We start from the raw sequence: 20,040 nt of genomic DNA on the forward strand, positions 1-20,040 counted from the left end.
TAAAATTAGATACTGAATTATATTCTTTAAAAAGATTGTTGGGGCACCTAACTGGCTCAGTCAGTAGAGCATGCGACTCTTGACCTCAGGGTTGTGAGTTTGAGCCCCACGTTGGTTGTGGAGCCTATTGAAATTTTTTAAAAATTATAAAAAAATAAAAAGATAGTGAAACAGTGTTTTCCAATTCCCAGATAATGGTTTATTTTCATGTGCTAATTATTACAGATCCTCTCCATAGAGAAGATGATAAACATATAGAAGAGTTTATATAAAGACATATAAATGATAAACTATAGAAGTCCACCATATGTTTTTCTGTGTCTATACTTTTGATCAAATTCCTCTTTAGACTTACCTTAAATCTATGATCACGACTTTTATGAGAAAAGCAGCCTGTCTATGAGCACAGTCATTCCTGTCTGTCAGAACTGCTGGAAGTTACCCAGGATGTACTAACTTGAGAAAGTGGAGAAATACTTGAGAAGGTTCTATGCACAGAACCTAGTTGCCAGTAGTATAAAGGCGTATAAAGGTGAGAGTGACTCTAGATGAGTTTTCATAAAAACAATAAAATTTTAAATAACAGAAAATGTGTGGACTTGTAAATATTAATTACACAAACTTGTTTTTCTTCTCTGGTTTTTTAGGGCGTGTTTTTTGGTCAAGTTGTACTGCAAAGACAATTTTTTTTTTCAACATTTATTTATTTTTGGGACAGAGAGAGACAGAGCATGAACGGGGGAGGGGCAAAGAGAGAGGGAGACACAGAATCGGAAACAGGCTCCAGGCTCCGAGCCATCAGCCCAGAGCCTGACGTGGGGCTCGAACTCACGGACCATGAGATCGTGACCTGGCTGAAGTCGGACGCTTAACCGACTGCGCCACCCAGGCGCCCCTGCAAAGACTATTTTTAATTAACCTTTAATTTGAAGATGATACTGCTTTTTTTTTTTAAGTATGTCACTTTTATAACGGGGATCAAGTGGGAAGTAGCCATGATTTGGGCTCCCCAGAGATTTTGCCAAAGACAGAAGTAGTATTTCATTTCCCATTTCCTACCACTTACCCTTTGCTCATTTCACTCTTGCTACACTCTTAACTAACCATTCTTGGTCTGCACTGAAAATTCAGATCTTAGAAAACAGGTAGAAATATTATGAGCTTCATTCTTTAAAGTTATTTCCTATACGGAAATATGAAGCAGAGGATTTAGGGGATGGGGAAGAGCAAGAAGAATGATGAAAAAAAGGAGGATACCCATTATTATGTCAGGAAGAGTCCCCTCCCCACTCAACGTAAAAATGATGAGATCAAATGTTTGACTGAAGTGGTTTGATGAATGTACAAGCTTTAGTGAATGATAATGTGGTTATAATTTTTTAAAATCAATAGTTAAGTCTGTTTTCTCCAAATTTAAGGAGCAGTCTGTCATTTCTCCCAAAAGGAGGAGTCTTTATCTGAAATTTTTATTTCTGTTGCTCAGACTGAAACTCTTACAGATATCCATGAATTTGTTCTCATCTACCCCATATCCAACCTTCAAAATATGTCCAGAGTCTGACTGCTTTGTCCCATATCCATTGCTCCTGCTCTACCTTAGTCCATCATCATGTCTCCTGCCTGCTGTCCCTATGTCCACCCTTGCCCCTTATGGTCCAGTGTCTATACAGCAACCAGTGCCTTTCTTTTTCAGTGTGTGTCACTTTATGTGGCTCCTTTGTTCAGCGCCTTCCACTGGTTTGCCATCTTACTCAGTATAGTCCAAATCCTTCAATTACGTTTCACCTCTGTGACCATTTGTCCTCGTGCTTGCTCCTTGCTACATGGGCTCCCTTCCCATTGTTGAACATACCACTATGCGTGTTCCTACAAGCCCTTGGATCGGCTGAACCAGAACATCCTTCCCCCAAATATTGATAAGGCCAGCTCCTCATTTTTTTTAGATCTCCGTTCAGAGCTCGCCTTATCAGAGAGACCTTTCTTGACCTTTGAACTGGCACCCTTTCTTGGTTTAATGCCCCAGTGAGTTCTGAGTTCCTAAAGAGGCATTTGATGTGTTCCTATACTAATGAGATAGTTTAAAATTTTTCAATTTATTATTTTTTTAATTTTTTAATGTTTATTTATTTTTCAAGGAGAGAGACAGAGCATGAGCAGGGAAGGGACAAAGAGAAAGGAAGACACAGAATCTGAAGCAGGCTCCAGGCTCTGAGCTGTCAGCACAGAGCCTGACACAGGGCTTGAGCTCATAAGCCATGAGATCATGACCTGAGCTGAAGTCGGACACCTAACCGACTGAGCCACCCAGGCGCTCCCAAAATTTTCAACTTCTAATGAAAAGGAAGAATGTGTTTAGAGCAGCCTTGTCCGTGAAATGAAAGAAATGAAAAACTTTCTCTGAGGTGGCAATTACAGTTCTCTGCTTGACAGTCCCCCTTCTTTGTCCCCATACCTAAACAAAGGGCTTCTTTCCACCTGTGTGTAGCCTTTTGTCTCTTTAGATCATCATTTCCTTTTCTAGGAAATTGCATTTTCTACCTTTAAGTTTATTGTATGTTGGGGGATGTAAAAAGATTGCTTTTAGAGACTGGGGCAGTTAGAAAACCACACTCTAAAAGAAGAAAGGGCATCCAAAATTATTTTCATATTGCATCCAACAAAAGGAGTATCTAGTCCTTTAATCCTAGAGCCCTAGACAGGGGTTGAAAGGAAGAATTGTAGACAGACATTTCCATGCCTGAAAATGTCAAGCACAGTTTTGGCAGAAGTCACAGCATGGGAAGATGCTAGATTCTTGGGCAGTGAGATGTTTGCTGGTTTGGTATTTTATCTTTGGCCGTTGTTGCCACACTTGATATCCTCAGCAGCTTTTGAAGATTCTGCAGAAGAAAAGTATTCATTTCCAGCAGTGAAAATTCAGTGAATGGTCCCCGGATTCATGGTGTAATGTGTTTATAACTTTCTGTAGTTGTTTTGTTTTGTTTTGTTTTTTGGTCCTTCCAGTTTTTCCCTTTCAGATTCATGCTCCAGACCTATAGAAATGACAGACTGTGCCATTTGACCACACAGGCACAATGTTATAATGAAAAAGCACTTCACTGTAAAATCAGAAGCCTTGGCAAGTCACGTTGCCTCTCTGGGTTTGCATTTCCTCGTGGGTAAATGCGAAATGTCATGACCATCTTAGAGAGTCCTTGAGAATGTGAGATGGCATGAAATATTACACATGAAAACACTTGGAAGACAACACTGTGGATGTAAGGCCCTGTTACAACTCAGGATTATTCGAGTCTTCTGATTTCTTAACATCTAGAAAAATTGATTAAAATTTTAGTTGTGGTGGGGTGCCTGGGTGCCTCGGTCGGCCGAGCTTCTGCCTCTGGCCTCAGGTCATGATCTCACGGTTCGTGGGCTCGAGCCCCGCGTCGGGCTCTGTGCTGACAGCTCAGAGCCTGGAGCCTGCTTCAGATTCTGTGTCTCCCTCTCTCTCTGCTCCTCCCCTGCTCATGCTTTGTCTCTCTCTGTCTCTCAAAAATGAATAAACATTGAAAAAAAATTTTTTTTTTAATTTCAGTTGTGGTGAGTTCAAGTCTCCAAAGCTTTTTGATAGACATGTGGTGTATTATTATTATTTCTTTCAGAGCCTAAGCTAGGAACGATGTAGGAAGCTAGGAGCAGTCTGTACTTAACTGGCTTTTAAGGAAGGCCACATCACATATGGATGTCATAGTGTCTTGCTCTAATATGAATGTGCAGTGAAGACCTCAGTATGCTAGATATTGAGGGAGAATACAGAGATGAACAAACCAAGTTTTTAAAATAGCCAAGGAAACAAAGTTGGATCTACATAATTAAGCAAAGTGCCCCATCAGTACCATGTTAGAGTTACAAAATGCAGTGGGAACAAAGAGGATGGAATGAAATATTCTGACTCAGTGGCTGAGAAAAAGCTTTATATTACGCAATACCTGGGTTTAGGTGATTTGGGGATTTTATTTTGCTGCTGAGTCCAATATTGTTTTATGCCAACTATTTGAGTGGCTGGCTTCCAAAGAAGCATTCTTTTTACTCACTGGGTTTCTCTGAGTCAGTAAATGATCATAATGCTTTTTGCATGGTTACCAAGTCGAGGATCATCTACTGGATCTGTGAATTATTGAACAAAGAGGGGTGGTTGTGCCCTCAAGGTAGCTATGGGCTCAGTGGAGATGGGTGAGCCTATCATCATTAGAAATATATAAAAGCTGTGATATTGAGGTGCTGTGATTGGGGAGAGGTTGAACATGGACCTTATTGGCAGGTTCAAAGTGGGGTGGGCCCGGCACTTGCCTTACAGTAGGTCCATGCTATGGAAATAAAGGTCATCCAATTGGATCTCAAGGGGTCTCCTGTAGTTCTGACTTCTAGGCAGAAATATCAGCTCTTTTGCTATTTCTGATGAATTTTCCATATAGCCTGTGTATGTGTGTGTGTGTGTGTGTGTGTGTGTGTGTGTGCATGCGTGTGTGTGCGCTCTGTCCGTGTTTTTAAATATACTTTTAACGTGGGTCACTCTTTTAGTTTTCATATGTTTTTTAAGCTGTAAATATGAGAACGTGTGCATTAAGTGACTAGACAGGCCCCGGGGGAGTGGGCACCTGCAGAGTTTAAGCACTAAACCGAAAAACCCAGTGATTAGAAATATTTAAAATTTAGATTGGTCAATAGGTAAAAACAGCAGCCAGAGTGTAAAATCAGACTTGGCCAGTTCTCGGGGCAAAACCTGGGTGGGGTCATGGTTTTGATGACAGAGATGCTGGAGGGAAGGATGTAGAAAGTGATGTTCATTCAGAGTACTGAGGCGTCAGAGTCTAGTCTTGATCCCGCTGTAGACAAAAATAAAGGCAGTCAGGATTCGCAGCCCATCACCATGAACAGAAACAAATCACAATCAATGACAGATCTTTCCCTTCCAACACTTATCTTAGACTGGAAGGTCCCCACAGTTGGGAGGTGTTCCCTGGCTTGTCACTTGCCTTTGACCAATGTAGAATCCTAGGTTGTTTCTTGAGTCTACCAGGTATGTGAGAGTTGTATAGGCTGGCACACGTTCTATGTGTAAGAGCAGAAGAAGGCCTCCTCTTTGCACTGTCCTGCTTTGATGGTAGGAAACTGGGTTGAAGAAGACAGAATGCTAGTATCCAGTCTTCTCCCCGTTCATCTCCATCCATACTGAACTTCCTGGTCATGGGTAATGACCAGATACCCTTTGTGTCTAGTCATGTGACTTAATATAGGCTGGGAACCTCTGTTTCTATCATAGTCTCTAGGGATATATAATTAATTATTTTGATTCCATCATTCATTCATCAAGCATTTATTAAGCCCGTAGTATTTCCTACTCATTTCTGGGACGTTACTTCATTGACAGAAGAATTCGCTTCTTTCAGCAGTTCGCTCGTGAGAATGTAGGAGCTACCGTTAATTAGGGACTCTAAGAAAGCATTCATGGCCATCCACAGAGATGATCCTCTCGCCTCAGAGTCATTGATTTCCATTTCTTTTTTTTCCTTCAGACCAGGCATAGAGCGAACAACAGCCCTACTCTTCCATCTGCTAGCTCACCAAATTTTTAAGGATTTATGCAAACTTCTTAGCCACAAACCTGGCTCTTTACCAGGAAGACAGATTTTTGGGGAGTTGACTCACCCAGCTTACCGATGTAATAACTTAAGCTCCCTTTTCCCACAGCAGAGTCCTAGGTAATATTATGAATATATGATTTTGGGGGCAGGCAGGTGTGTAGTTTGAGCTGATGAGTCAAGACATATTTATTCCTAGTATCAGAGGGACAAGGCTCCATATTTTACAGCATCAGTGTAGAGGAGTGGTTTGAGTCATGCTAATCTGCATGGACCCCTATTCCTCCTTGATCTGTACTTCTAATGCCCACCATGAGGGTTTATTTCACGCAGTCTGTAGTCCTTGACTGTGATTCAGCCCTGGCTTCCTTCGTTGCTGCTCAGTCGCTCAGAAAATAGTTTAAATCATCAACTGGTAAACAAATGGTCCATACTGAAGGACTACTTTTTTCTGTTTTGTAAGCTTCTATTTTTTTAGAGCAGGTTTAGATTTACAACAAAATCAGGGGAAAGGTAGAGAGATTTCCTACATACCCCTTGCCCTCATAACATGCATAGTCTCTGCCATTATCAGTATTATCACTCATCAGAATTCTTTAAAAATTTTTTTTTTTCAACGTTTTTTATTTATTTTTGGGACAGAGAGAGACAGAGCATGAACGGGGGAGGGGCAGAGAGAGAGGGAGACACAGAATCGGAAACAGGCTCCAGGCTCCGAGCCATCAGCCCAGAGCCCGACGCGGGGCTCGAACTCCCGGACCGCGAGATCGTGACCTGGCTGAAGTCGGCCGCTTAACCGACTGTGCCACCCAGGCGCCCCGTCACTCATCAGAATTCTTACCAAGAATGACTTACATTGACACATCATCCTTACCCAGAGTCCATAGTTTACCTGAGGGTTCTCTCTTAGTGCTGTACATTCTGTGGATGTGGACAAATGTATAATGACATGTATCCATTCTCATAGTATCATACACAGTATTTTAACTGCCCTAAGGGCCCATGTCCTCTGCCTGTTCATCCTCCCTTCTGCAACCACTGATCTCTTTACTGTCTCCATGGGTTTGCCTTTTCCTATAGTTGGAATCATACAATGCGTAGCCTTTTCAGATTGGCTTTTTCCGCTTGGTAACATGCATTTAAGTTTCCACATCTTTTCATGTCTTGACAGCTCATTTCTCTTTGGTGCCGAATAATATTCTGTTGTCTGGATGTACACGGTTTATTTGTCCAGTCACCTACTGAAAGACGTATTGATTGTTTCCATGTCTGGGAAATTATGAATAAAGCTGCTGTAAACATCTATGCGTGGGTTTGTGTATGGATATAAGTTTTCAACTCCCTTGAGTAAGGGAGCATGATTGCTAGATCATATGGTAAGAGTGTGTTTAGAGTAAGAAACCACCATTTTGCATTCTCGACAGGATCTCAGTGAGTGAGAAATCCTGTTGCTCCATATCCTTGCCAACATTTGGTTGTCAGTGTTCTGGACTTTGGCCATTCTAAGAGGTATGTAGTAGTTAGTATCTCATTGTTGTTTTCATTTGAATTTCCCTGATGTCATGAGGCAGAACATCTTGCCATGTATTTCTTTGCTATCTATACATTTCCATAGTGAAGTGTCTGTTAAGATCCTTGTCTATTTTGGGGGTGCCCGGGTAGCTCAGTCGGTTAAGCATCCAACTCTTGATTTTGGCTCAGGCCATGATCTCACAGTTCATGAGTTTGAGCCCCACGTCGGGCTCTGTGCTGACAGCACGGCACAGAGCCTGCTTGGGATTCTCTCTCTCCCTCTCTTTGCCCCTCTTCCACTCACAGGTACACACGTGCATGCTCTCAAAATAAATAAACTTAAAAAAAAAAGATCTCTGACCCACTTTTAAATTGGGTTCTTTTTGTTGAGTTTTAAGAGTTCTTTGTATGTTTTGGATGAATCCTTTATCAGATGTGGCTTTTGTAAATATTTTCTCCCAGTTGTGGCTTGTCTTCTCATTCTCTTGTGTTGCCTTTTGCAGAACAGTTTTAAATTTTAACAAAGTCAGTAATTCTTTCATGGGTTGTGTCTTTGATGTTGAATCTAAACTGTCATTGCCATATCCAAGATCAACTAGATTTTCTCCTGTTGTCTTCTAGGATTCTTATGGCTTTACATTTTGTATTTAGGTCTGTCATTCATTCTGAGTTGTTTTTGTGAAGGATAAGGTCTGTTTCTAGATTCTCTCTCTCTCTCTCTTTTTGGGGCGGGGGGGGGGGTATGTGGATTCATAGTTATTCCAACACCATTTCATGGAGAGATTATCTTTGTTCCATTGTATTGCCTTTTCCCCTTTGTCAAAGATCAGCTGACTCTGTTTATGAAGGTTTATATCTGGACTGTCTGTTCTGTTCTGTTGATCTATTTGTTTATTCTTTCACCAATACTACACCGTTTTGTCTTTGCCTTCATAATCTCTTGAAATCAGGTAGTGTCACCTTTGCTCTCTTTCAATACTGTATTGGCTCTTTTAGGTCTTTGAAGGAATATTTTTTTCCCCTTTGCTGAAAAGCAAAAAGTTTTTTTAAGACCTCCTGCTTAGTGTGTGGTGAGTTATATTTTTGAAGCTTTTAGGGGCCTCTTGCGTACCTTAGAAATAACATCTAGTAATCTCACTATGAGGTGATTAGTCTCCCTCGCTCCCTCCCTCTGTCAGTATTTCATCCACTTAGAAATGTTTACTGAGTGTCTACTTAGTGCCAGGTACTGACATCAAATGATAAGACCCAGTCTCGAGTCTGTGAGGGCGTTGTGGTGGAATGGGGGAGGTGTAGATGACATTGCAGGAGAGATGTGGGTGAGGTACTGGGGGGGCTGGGGGGAGGAGCCATTAACCGGTTGAGGTTTGGGAAGCTTTATGAAAGGAGATGAATTTCAACTGAGGTTTGAAGGGTGAGTAAGTGATTGTCCAAATAGAGGAGGACGGGCAAGGGCGTTCAGACAGTAGAAACAGTGAGCAGGAGGAAGGGAGTGTGGTGGGTTTTGGGAAGCACGGTAAACTGACCACCGCTCGGGGATGTGGTGCGTAGTGAGACATGAGGTCAGAAAGAAAAGAGTTCTGAGTGGATCATGAGGAGCTTCGTGAGCTGTATCAGGAGTGTGAGCATTTTCCCGATTAAGGTCATTGGATGTTTTGTTGAGATAAAATTCACATACCATAACATTTGGTATTTTAACTATTTTAAAGTCTACCCTTCAGTGGTTCTTGGTATATTCCCAACGTTACGCAGTCATTGGCACTATCTGATTTCAGAACATTTCCTTTCCCCCTCCCCTGTTCTCTTAGCCTCACACAACCGCTAATCTACTTCCTATCCATGGATTTGCCCCTTAGGACATTTCATAGAAATGGAATTGTACAATATGTGACCTCTAGTGTCTGTTGTCTTTCACTTAGCATAACGTTTTCACGATTCAACTGGTAGCAGGTATCAGTACCTCGTTCCTTTTTGTGACTAAGTCATATTCCATTGTATGGACAGGCTGCATTTTGTTTACCCCTTCCTAAAATTGGGGCCATTATGGATAATATGGCTATTTGTGCACATGTTTCTGTGTGAACCTGTGTTCTCAGTTCCCGCAGGGAGATACCTAGGAGCAGAATTGCTGGGTCGTATGGTCACTCCATAATGAACTTTTTGAGGAACTTCCAAACTGTCCTCCGAGTCATTGGAGATTTTTAAGACAGAGCAAAACAGACTCAGATTTTACGTTACGTCACACGCTTTTAGGACTGTATTTGCTTTCAAGGCTAGGTATTTCCAGTTCTTTTATGTTTTTCTAGTTCAGGGCATCACGGCCCCTAGCAGTGAAGCCTATCTGGCTCTTTTAAGTATTCCCGATGTGAATGCCACAAAGGAATCTGTACCCAAGAGCATTGAAGGTGGCAGAAAAAGTGGTGTTGGGATGTTCTCTCTCCCTCTCTGATGTATTGTAGTGAAAGAGTTTTTCTTTTTTAAAGAGAACCCTTGATTAAATTATAGGCTATTATTAGAGAGTTTATTGGACTTATAAACTGCACTTGGATTCCCTGTAATTTGTTATAATTAATGCAGGAGTTCAAGAGCAGAAAGCAAGGATCAGGTTGTGGCATGCTTTTCGCTTTTGCAACACCTTGCTATCATTGGCCTTTCTTCACTAGTAGCTAAGTAAGGCTTGTGTGTGTTTGTGTGCATTTAAACAAACATTCTCCTTTTTAGGAAAGAATTGCAATCCTTTGACTCACTGAAACCTAAGGAGTCTCTGTAAGAAGGAAGGTGTCTCTGGCAGAATAGGGTATTGATCGACGAACGCTGAAAACTTCTGGAATTGAAGTTTTGCCGGGACCGTCTTGTCTGTGTGTGTTTGAGTACATGCACGTGTTTGTATTTTCATGCACGCGCATGTAGCGGCTTGTGGTGTGAAAAGGCTAGGAGACAAACTTTCCCTTTTAAGGTTATCTTTGTTGAGTTATAGTTTTAGCCTCCCCCCCCCCAACCTCCCCCGTTGGGTTATTTCAATTTTGCACAGTTGCAGAAGTTTTGCCTTTGTAGTCTGCCTGACAATGCAGAGTTTTAATTGACCGTCAACTCGAACGTTCATTAAGTATAAAAGCTTTGAGATAGTGCATTTGTCAGGCAGCAAACACATTATTATACTTGAACAATCATAAACTGAAATCTTCTCAGGGGTTTTGAGGATAGGGGGACGGAGGAGGCAGTCAGGTTTATCTGGTTGTGTGCCTGTGTACTTACTGTTTATCTGGTCCCGGCAGACGGAGAACAGGGTGAGCCACCCTGTCCATTATCCGGATTTATAGCTGGGAACACCCTTTGGAATGGATGGAATGTGCTCTTTCTCTCCTGTTGGTATCTCGGTCAATCTCAGGGTTAAAATGATGTTCACTTGCTGTTCTGTACCCCCAGAATTCTAGGACAGCTTGTCCTCAGTCCCCTGTCCTTCGTAGTGGAGAAACTTGGACATTTATTTCTTGCTTGCCCAGTGTCAACCAGAAAGCAATGCTAGTGTTTTGGTACATACTGCTCTGCCCTGGGAGAGCTGGTTTCCAGTACATTCTGGCAAGATTCTTCTGATGTGGCTGACTGTGAAGGAAGTTTTCTAGTGAGGAAAGGGCAATTCAAGTCATTACACTTTCCCTCGTGATCACAATGACAACCTGTCTTTCTCTCGCTCGCCCCTCCGACCCCAGTAGTTGATGGAAAGCCTTCACAGACTGAGGAATGTAGGGATGGTATTGAAATGCCCTTCTCTCTCTAAGTTGTCACAGCCCTACTGACCATGCACAAGAGATAAGCTAGTTTGACTGACCTTGAACTGTAGGGAAGGGAGAGGCAGACAGGAGCTGTCTGATAATAACAGTGGTAATGCAGGTCGATAGTTACAGCTTACAGGATGCTTTCAGTAACCTATTTTTAACTATGAGAAAGCATTTTCTTTCTCTCTTGGATCTCCTCGGGCAGTGGGGGTAAAAAGAGTAATGCATGGGTGATAGGTGCCGATCATACAACTCATCAGGTGTTACTAAGTAAGGTGGTAACAGAATGAAGTCTAGATAGCCTTTTTCATAATCCATAATAAAGAAGTACCTTGATTCAGCTGAATCACACCCAGTAAAGACTGCAGATGTCTTTACTGAGGATGAACTGCAGTCTGCTTTTTTTTTAAAACTCTGCATTTGGGGGGCGCCTGGGTGGCTCAGTCAGTTAAGCGTCTGACTCTTGATTTTGGCTCAGGTCATGATCTTGCTGCTGGTGAGTTCGAGCCCCGTGTCACGCTCTTTTGACAGCGTGGAGCCTGCTTGAGCCTCTCTCTCTCTCTCTCTCTCTCTCTCTCTCTCTCTCTCTGCCCCTCCCCAGCTCGCATGCGCACACGCACTCCCTCTTTCTCTCAAAATAAATTCATAAACATTTTTTAAAACTCTGCATTTGGAAATACATACATCTAAGGGCCGTTTGTACCCATTTCTGGGTAGAGCCTCTCCTTCTGGGAACCTACAATCAGAGACCCAGCTCTCTAGATTTCACTTTGTCCCCTTTCTGTCTTATAATGTTGTTCACAAGTGATTAAATGCATAGCTCCGTCTTCTTGCCCTCTGTCTACCTCCGGGGCAGGAAAGTGAAATTTCCCAGAGGCTGCTACTGGGAAGAAAACCCAACACAACAGATCCGAATAATCCATGGGTCCACTTACGACTATAATACATTTTTACAGAAAAGCTCCTCTTGCCAGTGTCTGTCTCACATGCTGTGGCACAATCTAATGGGGAGGAAGGTTGCTTGGTTAGCGAAGCCTTTCCTTAGAGGCACTGGGATCCCAAAAAGCACCAGGCAGTGGCATTTTTATTTTAGTTTTTACTTTTAGACTTCAGTGGAACTGATGACTTGGCCGCAGTGGCTGGGAATCAGATTCCACCCTCACGTGCGGGAGGAGAGCTCTGAGCTCCGGTCTGTCTGGCCCTGCCTTCAAGAGCAGTGTTACTGTGGACAAGTCATTTCTTCTTCCTCCACACGGTTTTCTTCTCTAAAAACAAAAGGGTAGGACTTGGGTCTTGGAAATCCTTCCCTTATCAAACAACGTGGGCTAAATCATGCTCTGACGATGTATGCCCTGCGGATCTCTGTGGCCTTCAGAAACAAGGGCTTTTTCCTGCCCACCTTACATGACCACTGTGTCCACTGCCTTCTTTCCCTGGGGCTCAGGGCAAAGGGAAACGGAAATGGCTCAGAAGGCTTCGGCTCAGGAGTGGCACCTGTTACTTCCACCCCCATCCCATTGATGCCAAAGCTGTAGCACAGTCGATGAGGGAGGTGAGTGGGTATGACCCTCTCAGCGGGGAGGCTTCATGGAGAGCAACCATTTAGAGCAATAGAAGTGGCCTCCCCCACTCCTGTCCCCACCATCCTGTGATTCGTGCTGACAATGTGAAGTCTTTGAGTAGAGGCATGACCCAGACCAGCTCTTAAGGCTTTTATACTTTCATAGCTGTTCTCTGTTGGAGGCACTTCTGCTGAACTGGGTTTGGAATGAACATTTCTCTTGTGGGAGGGGTGGGAGAAATATTTTCAAAGCAACACGTACTCGGCCTCTGCGTTCCTCTCGCCTTATTTGTGGTTCTGCGGTAGTACAGTCCATACTTTTCAGAACACCACATGGAATTTCTCCATCAGAGAAGCAGCGACAGACCAGCAAATAGAGCAGAGTTGCATAAGGACTTAAATTCCCCTTACATGAATTAAAAAGAGAGATTGAAGATCGTAGCGGCACATCTGTAAATGTTGAGGATGATATTATGGGGTGTAATTTTCAAAGAGTTCTTTGATACGACGGTCAGAAGAACTGAATGCTCTATTGATGGGACCCAGTATGGTATTTAAAAAAAAATTCTTTTCAGAAGCTTAGGGGGAGGAAGGAACTTGGAAAAGTCACTTGTTTTCTTGAGATTGGATGGAACTATTCCAGACAGATGAGACATCTAAAGACTGGTTCATATTATTTGTCAGTTTTGAGTTGTAATATTTAATAGCACTGACTATCAGGAAGCTTTTCTGTTTCACGTAGAGAAATTGGAATTTTAATCTTTGTGGATTCAAAACAAAACAAAACAAAACGAAAAACTTTGAAAATAGAAATGTTACCTTTATTCAACAAGCATAGTTTTTTTTAATTTGTTTTGTTTTTTTTAATTTTTTATTTTTTTAATTTTTTTTCAACAAGCATAGTTTTGTTCACCACTTCTTAGAGGGAGAGCGGAATCCTAACCTGAAACCACTCATTGGACCCCAGCAGTCAGGTGGGCTATTTCCAGGTCTTTGAATATGAAAAATATTAAAAAGTTTTCCTTGTGAGCTCGGGGTTTCAAAGAGGATCCCTTTGGAAAGTTGGCAAATACTTTCCTGGCATGAGGATTGGTGTATTTTTTTTTCCCCTCCACCCAAAGCTATGACAGGGTGGAGTATACTTCCGTGAAATTGCATGTTTCCAAAATAGAATTCACTGTTACATTTTACTGCCGTTAGAATTGAATCTCTAATCAAAAATAAGCAAAAACCCAACATTCTAGAAATAGAATTTCAGCTCGTATTCTCTAATTTCGTCTTCATACAGGATGAAATTATCATACTTTACAAAAGTGCCTTTTGAGCAAAAATGTACCAAACAAACAGTTTCCAAAGTGGTTCACATTTCATTCTCGTTTCTGCAGTCTCACATCGTCACATCCACAGTCTCGTGTGGTAGTAACAGCGTATCATTAACTCCGTTCAGATTCTCGCATAGTCTGGATGGCTTCCAGGAAAGAGCTCTGCCTCTTCAGCCTCTCGTTCTTCAGCCTGCGTCCAACCTGAATGACCGGGAACAATGCTGCTGTTCCTTGCTAGTGAATTGGAACACACTGTTGCCTGGAATGGAATGGATCTGTACTAGAACTTCCTCACATGTTGTAGAAGTGATAACTGTAGGTGAAAGTTGGAATCGGCAGGATGAGAAAAACTACGATTATTTCGCTGACTTCTGCAAGTTACATTCCTAAAGGGCCCTGCATGATCAAAGGCTCTAGATATGGCAGATAATGCTAGGGTAACACCTTTTAAAAAGCTTCACTCTTTGGTTCTTAAAAGCTGAGCCCTTAGTAGTGCACTGGAGAGAGAACCATGGCGTCAGTGGTCCAAGAGACGAAGCGCGCCCCTGTTGACAGTCATCAACCTCTCCAGGATATCCCTCGGCTCCTAACCAACTTCTGTGCACAGGAAGTGGTTAATAAGTGTGAATATCCACATTTCTCCTGGGCTTGTAGAACAGAAAATGAGTCAGAACCACTCAAGATGGCAGGGAGTGGATGCTAATAGAAGAGATTCAGCGTTGTAGGATTAGGAGAAGGGGGTGAACTTTACCACTTTTCCTGCCTTGAAATTGTATGTTCTGGTTTGGTTTTGGTTGGTTGGTTGGTTGGTTGGCCTTTCTTTTCCTTTTCCTTTTTCTTTTTTCTTTCCTTTCTTTCCTTTCCTTTTCTTTCTTTCTTTCTTTCTTTCTTTCTTTCTTTCTCTTTCTTTCTTTTTCTTTCTTTCTTTCTTTCTCTTTCTTTCTTCCTTTCTTTTTTCTTTCTTTCTCTTTTTTCTTTCTTTCTCTTTCTTTCTTCCTTTCTTTTTTCTTTCTTTCTCTTTCTTTCTTTTTTCTCTTTCTTTCTTTTTCTTTCTTTCTTTCTTTCTCTCTTTCTTTCTTTCTCTTTTTTTCTTTCTTTCTCTTTCTTTCTTTCTCTTTTTCTCTTTCTTTCTTTCTCTTTCTTTCTTTCTTTCTTTCTCTTTCTTTCTCTTTCTTTTTCTCTTTGTTTCTCTTTCTTTATTTCTTTCTCTTTCTTTCTTTCTTTCTTTCTTTTTCTCTTTCTTTCTTTCTCTTTCTTTTTCTTTCTTTCTTTCTTTCTTTCTCTTTTTTTCTTTCTTTCTCTTTCTTTCTTTCTTTTTCTCTTTCTTTCTTTTTCTCTTTCTTTCTTTCTTTTTCTCTTTCTTTCTTTCTTTCTTTCTTTCTAATCCCATTCCCATTGCACTTTTCTGCAGTAAACTTAAGATTCCTTCCTATCCCGAAATTCTGGGTTTTGTGTTGTTGTTGTTGTTTGGTTGTTTTGTTTACTCAGTTCCGATGTCCTTTAACTTTCCTGAAGAAAGCCGCGGCGGGATCCTCTGGCAGTAAGGTGAAGTAACACTTCCTCATGGTTCTTTTCTTCTGATTCCCCCACTTTTGAAAGCGTGATCTTCAGAGTCTAAATGGCTCCTCTTCAAAGGTCTATCTCCTTTCACAATGAACTCTTGACACCTAAAAGATCCTTTGATGACTTGGGACCCTCTTGCTTTCCTAGATTTCCACAAGGAGGTGTTCAGTTATCTAAGAACTGGCCCGGTTATAAGCCTGAAGGATCTTCCATGAAAGACTCATGGGCAATTCTTAGTCTCTCTCTCTCTCTCTCTCTTTTTTTTTTTTGCCTTCAATTTTATTTTTGGTGTTGTACATTATATAGGTCTAGACAAATATAACAATATATATCATTATAAGGATATGTATCAGTATAAGGATATATATTATTATAATATCATCTGTTCACTAAAAATTTCACTAAAAATATTTCCTAAAAATCCTCTGAGCTCTTTCTGTTCATTTTCCCCCTCCCCCAACAACCCTTGGCAACTGCTGATCTTTTTATTGTGTCCATAGTTTTGCTTCAGAATGTCATATAGTTGGCATCATAGAGTATGTAGTTTTCTTTGATTGCCTTCTTTCACTTAGTAACGTGCATTTGAGTTTCCACCATGTCTATTTGTGACTTGATCACTCATTTTTTTTATTTTACTATCTTTATTTTTATTTTTTTACCATTTTATTTATTTTTTTAATTTACATCCAAGTTAGTTAGCAGATACAGTTCTTAGTCTCTGCAAGTGAAAGTTACCTCATACAAATGAGTGGGACTTTTACTGTTTCCATGAGGCACAAGGCAGGTGCCAGAGGAAAACCAAGAGTCAGGCTAGGGCACAAGGAAAGAACATGGCAGATGATACTAAGGAAGAGCCTTGAGGGAAGGGAACACAAACAGGGAATGTGCTGGGTTACATGGAATGGGAAGTAAGCTTCCACAGCCCATGTTTTCCCTCCTGGTTCAAGTTCTACTGAGCTTTCCCCCAGGAGATGAACTAATAATGTGCATCAGATTGCATTTTTAGACACAAATCTGCTCTTCAAGTGAGGCTATAGAACCTGAGCTTTGCCCATCATTGGCAGGGTGCATGTGCCTTGAGGCAAAGGCACTAACGTAAACCATTTCTGTTGGAGCTCTTGGTTTGCCGAATAAAACCATGGAAGCTTAGATCCTCAACATGTACCATGTGCAGAACTTGCTACCTTTTCCTCCTTAGGATGGGAGAAAAGTGGGCAGAGAGCAGGCCCTTATATTATGCGAGCGCATGGGACCACGTTTCTGTAGTGTTAACTCACCTCGGGTGAAACGTTTGGAGAGGTGGAGCTTGAATACACTTGAGCCTGGGGACAGAACTTGAGTGAACAGGTGAAAGAAGAAAACCAGAAGATAACATGTGGCATATTTTAACTGTAGCGATCCAGATTTCTTTAGTCTGTGATGTTTCAATTTACTCTTGGTGTTTCTTTAACTTCATACACAATTATTGCTTCAGAATGTTTTCATTTACTCTGATTCTCTGCTGTGAATAATGAAGAGACAGGCTATGACTTCCCCTTTTCTTTCCATCAAACACGATTGTCCAAAACTCTGCCCCTTCCTCCATCCCCAGGCAGTGCCTTCACTTTCACAGGGTTTTAAGAAATATCCTACCTAGTATTTCCTCCTTACTGATTGCGCACTGTCAGAAACTGCTACTTCATTACCAAAGACTTTTAACCACATGTTCTTATATGTAACCTGTATTCCTATTTGTTGGGATTTAGAATCCATGATGCTTCTCACCAGCTAAGGATATATAAAGTAACTAGGTGAGACAGAGCCCTGCCCACTGACCTCAGGGCACGGAGTGGGCACAGAGATTTTCTACACATACCAGGGACTTGTCTCTGAGAATCAGCACAGGCACTTATATACATTTCTATTTTTAAAAATTTTTTTAATGTTTGTTTATTTTTGAGAGGGGGAGAGACAAAGCACCAGTGGGGGAGGGGCAGAGAGAGGGGGAGACAGAATCCAATCCAAAGCAGGCTCCAGGCTCCAAGCTGTCAGCACAGAGCCCGACACAGGGCTCGAACTCATGAACCGTGAGATCATGACCTGAGCCGAAGTCGGACGCTCAACCGACTGAGCCACCCAGGTGCCCCAGTATACGTTTCTTGATGTGGACGGGAAGTAAAACTCTTGATTCAGTAGTGGAGCCTGTAAAATGATTATGAATATTTTAGGTGAAAGTTAGGCTGGGTGTAGGAAGAACAGGGTGTTTTTCCATTACATGCTAAGTTTTACAAAAAAGAAGTCTTAAATAACTCAGTGTCGGTCCTTCTGATTTGAGTATAGGTTTTCCCCACCAGAGCCTGACATGGTTGTCTCTACCCTGACCAGCAGACCCAAGAGGAGAGAAGAAATAGAGACTCTATTAGAGGAGACAGGGAGCCTGAGTCCTTCCCTCAAATAGGCATTGGATTGATATGTAATGATATCCATGATAACAAGGTAGAGATAGCAATAATTAGCTCTCAGTGTTCGTTGCCTCTCTCTAAAAGAGTTGAGCTTTGGATCACTCTTGAACTCCCTGCATTGACATGTCCAAGTTTAGAAAAAGTAGAAAGTCATGGTTACCAAGAGCAGAAAGGTTGTTAGCATTTGCCAATAATTGGTGCTAGGAAAAGTCTGTTGTAGAGGTGACTGTTTTAAGAGTATGGTCAAGGGAAGTGGAGTCCTAGGAAGAAAGGTTTGGGGTGAGGAGATATCTAAATGTGTAGGTAATTCTAAGAATACAGTTTTATTGGCAAGGAAACAATACACTGTATTTATTGGTTTCTGAGAGCAGTGGTCTACTTTGAGGTTTGATGTTGTACATGGGCACATTATGTTCACCTGTGCTATGCTGGCTTGAGAATGTGCTTTAGGTTGGATTTTTGTGAGCCACAGACCTGTAGGGTTAGCCTCGCTCTCAGAAGCTCTATCCTATCCATTAGCAGAATGCCAAATTATTTGGCCTCTTTGTGTTCTGCTCTACCAAACTTTTGAGTTTAAAAAAAAAGAAAAAATGACATGTTTCTAGAACTTTTTTGGGGAATGCCCCACTGTTGAATGTAGGCTGGGCAGCTGTGTTGCTGTGGGCAGCCAGGTGTGGAAGAACATTTTTATTCCTGATGTCTGTGACGCGGAATGGGTCCTTATCAGTATTTCATCCTGCGGACCTACACTGAAGTGATTTGATGAGGATGTTCTCAAACTGAGAATGCATGGGATGTGGCACCTGCCACATCAAAGAAAGATAAACACGGGAAGAGGGCACTTTCCATCTTTAATACAGCTGACCTTTAGCAGCATCACCTGTGCGTCCCGCTGTGCACACAGAGTTTGATACAGCAAGACATCGATGTTGTGGGAACATGTTCCAAGTATGTGTTTTTAAGGTTATTTGTTCCTCTGTTCCCATAAACAGGTATCAGTATTACCTGCAAGTCAAAAAGGACGTGCTTGAAGGGCGATTGCGGTGTGCGTTGGAGCAGGTGATCCGACTGGCCGGCTTGGCCGTGCAAGGTAAGGAGCATGGCGGCCGGCCCACGAGATCGCATTTTCTGTTTGCCGTGTTGCTGGCCTCTCTGAGAAAAAAAGTGCATTTACTGAAACGATCCCTCGGTAACTCTCACTTTTCATTTCAAGAGACGTTAAAAACGCGGACATAGTGATTTCTGGTGGCAGGCTGGTGGACTTCGCAAGGCTGCTTGCAAATTGCTCACGCTTGTATAATTGTAGTTTTATTTGAAGAAATAGCAGCTTCCATCCTGACTTTAATTAAAGCTACATGCAGGGTTTGTGGAACATTTTCTCAGAATGATTCCACTGCCCAGTGTGGTCATATTTTGTGGCTTCATGTCGTGACTCTTTGACTTTCACATCAGTTTCAAGTGTGATAGCTTTAAATATTGCAGTCTAATTTGTACTCACACACTTAAAGAGAGGAACATATGTATATGTATGTGTAATGACATAGATAGATAGATAGATAGATAGATAGATATTGCGAAGCAACAAACACATAGTGAAGTACCTTCATCTTTCAATCTATCCTACTTCGAGTTATGGGAGCGATTGTTTTTACCATTTCTAAGTTGTTACATATATTTTTACATATATTTATGTAAAATATGTCACATGACTTTTACATATATTTATACATTACTCTTAACTGATTGGTACCTTAATTGCCTTTAGTCATATTGGAAACAAGAAGATAAAATAGAATTTTTTAAAAGAAACAGGTTTCCCTTTCAGAGACTGTTTTCTTTAAAATCACTTCGTGTCCAGACGGAATGCCAGCCGCCAAGCCCTTGCTGTGAGGACTGTTGTTGTAGAAGCTGTGAACTGAACTTCCCATCCCAAATTCTGAACTGAAGTTGAACCTTTTGGGTTCTAGAATGTCTAAAGAGGCAGACGTCCTTTGATCTCTTTCATCCCGGAGTATTAGCAGTTTAGCAATTTTTGTTGGACGTACGACTCCAGTAGTTAGCTATCGTTACCTTGTGGATGAAAATACACAAAATATGTTTGTATCCCATCTCTCCGCTTAAAGACTGGAAAGGAAAGGAACGGTGCCCAGAACAATACGAAAGAACAGTTAGTGGTCATGAAAGAAGGATCATCAAAATGAAGGAGAAGACCCCCTTTAGTAGGAAGAAGAGAGAGAAGATCCA

The 20,040-nt window shown here is 41.6% G+C and overlaps 1 protein-coding gene across 6 annotated transcripts in view; it reads left to right on the top strand.

The window, feature by feature from the left end:
- Positions 1 to 20,040, top strand: part of PTPN14 (protein tyrosine phosphatase non-receptor type 14) — a 177,940-nt gene that overhangs the window by 105,095 nt on the left and 52,805 nt on the right. For all 6 annotated transcript variants that reach the window (XM_047841372.1, XM_047841377.1, XM_047841376.1 and 3 more), the window contains exon 4: positions 18,789 to 18,886. In XM_047841372.1, coding sequence (XP_047697328.1) covers positions 18,789 to 18,886 — 98 coding nt within the window. The remainder of the gene's footprint in view (positions 1 to 18,788; positions 18,887 to 20,040) is intronic.

This window comes from Prionailurus viverrinus, chromosome F1 (assembly GCF_022837055.1).
Source record: "Prionailurus viverrinus isolate Anna chromosome F1, UM_Priviv_1.0, whole genome shotgun sequence".
In the NCBI taxonomy this organism is placed as follows: Eukaryota; Metazoa; Chordata; class Mammalia; order Carnivora; family Felidae; genus Prionailurus; species Prionailurus viverrinus.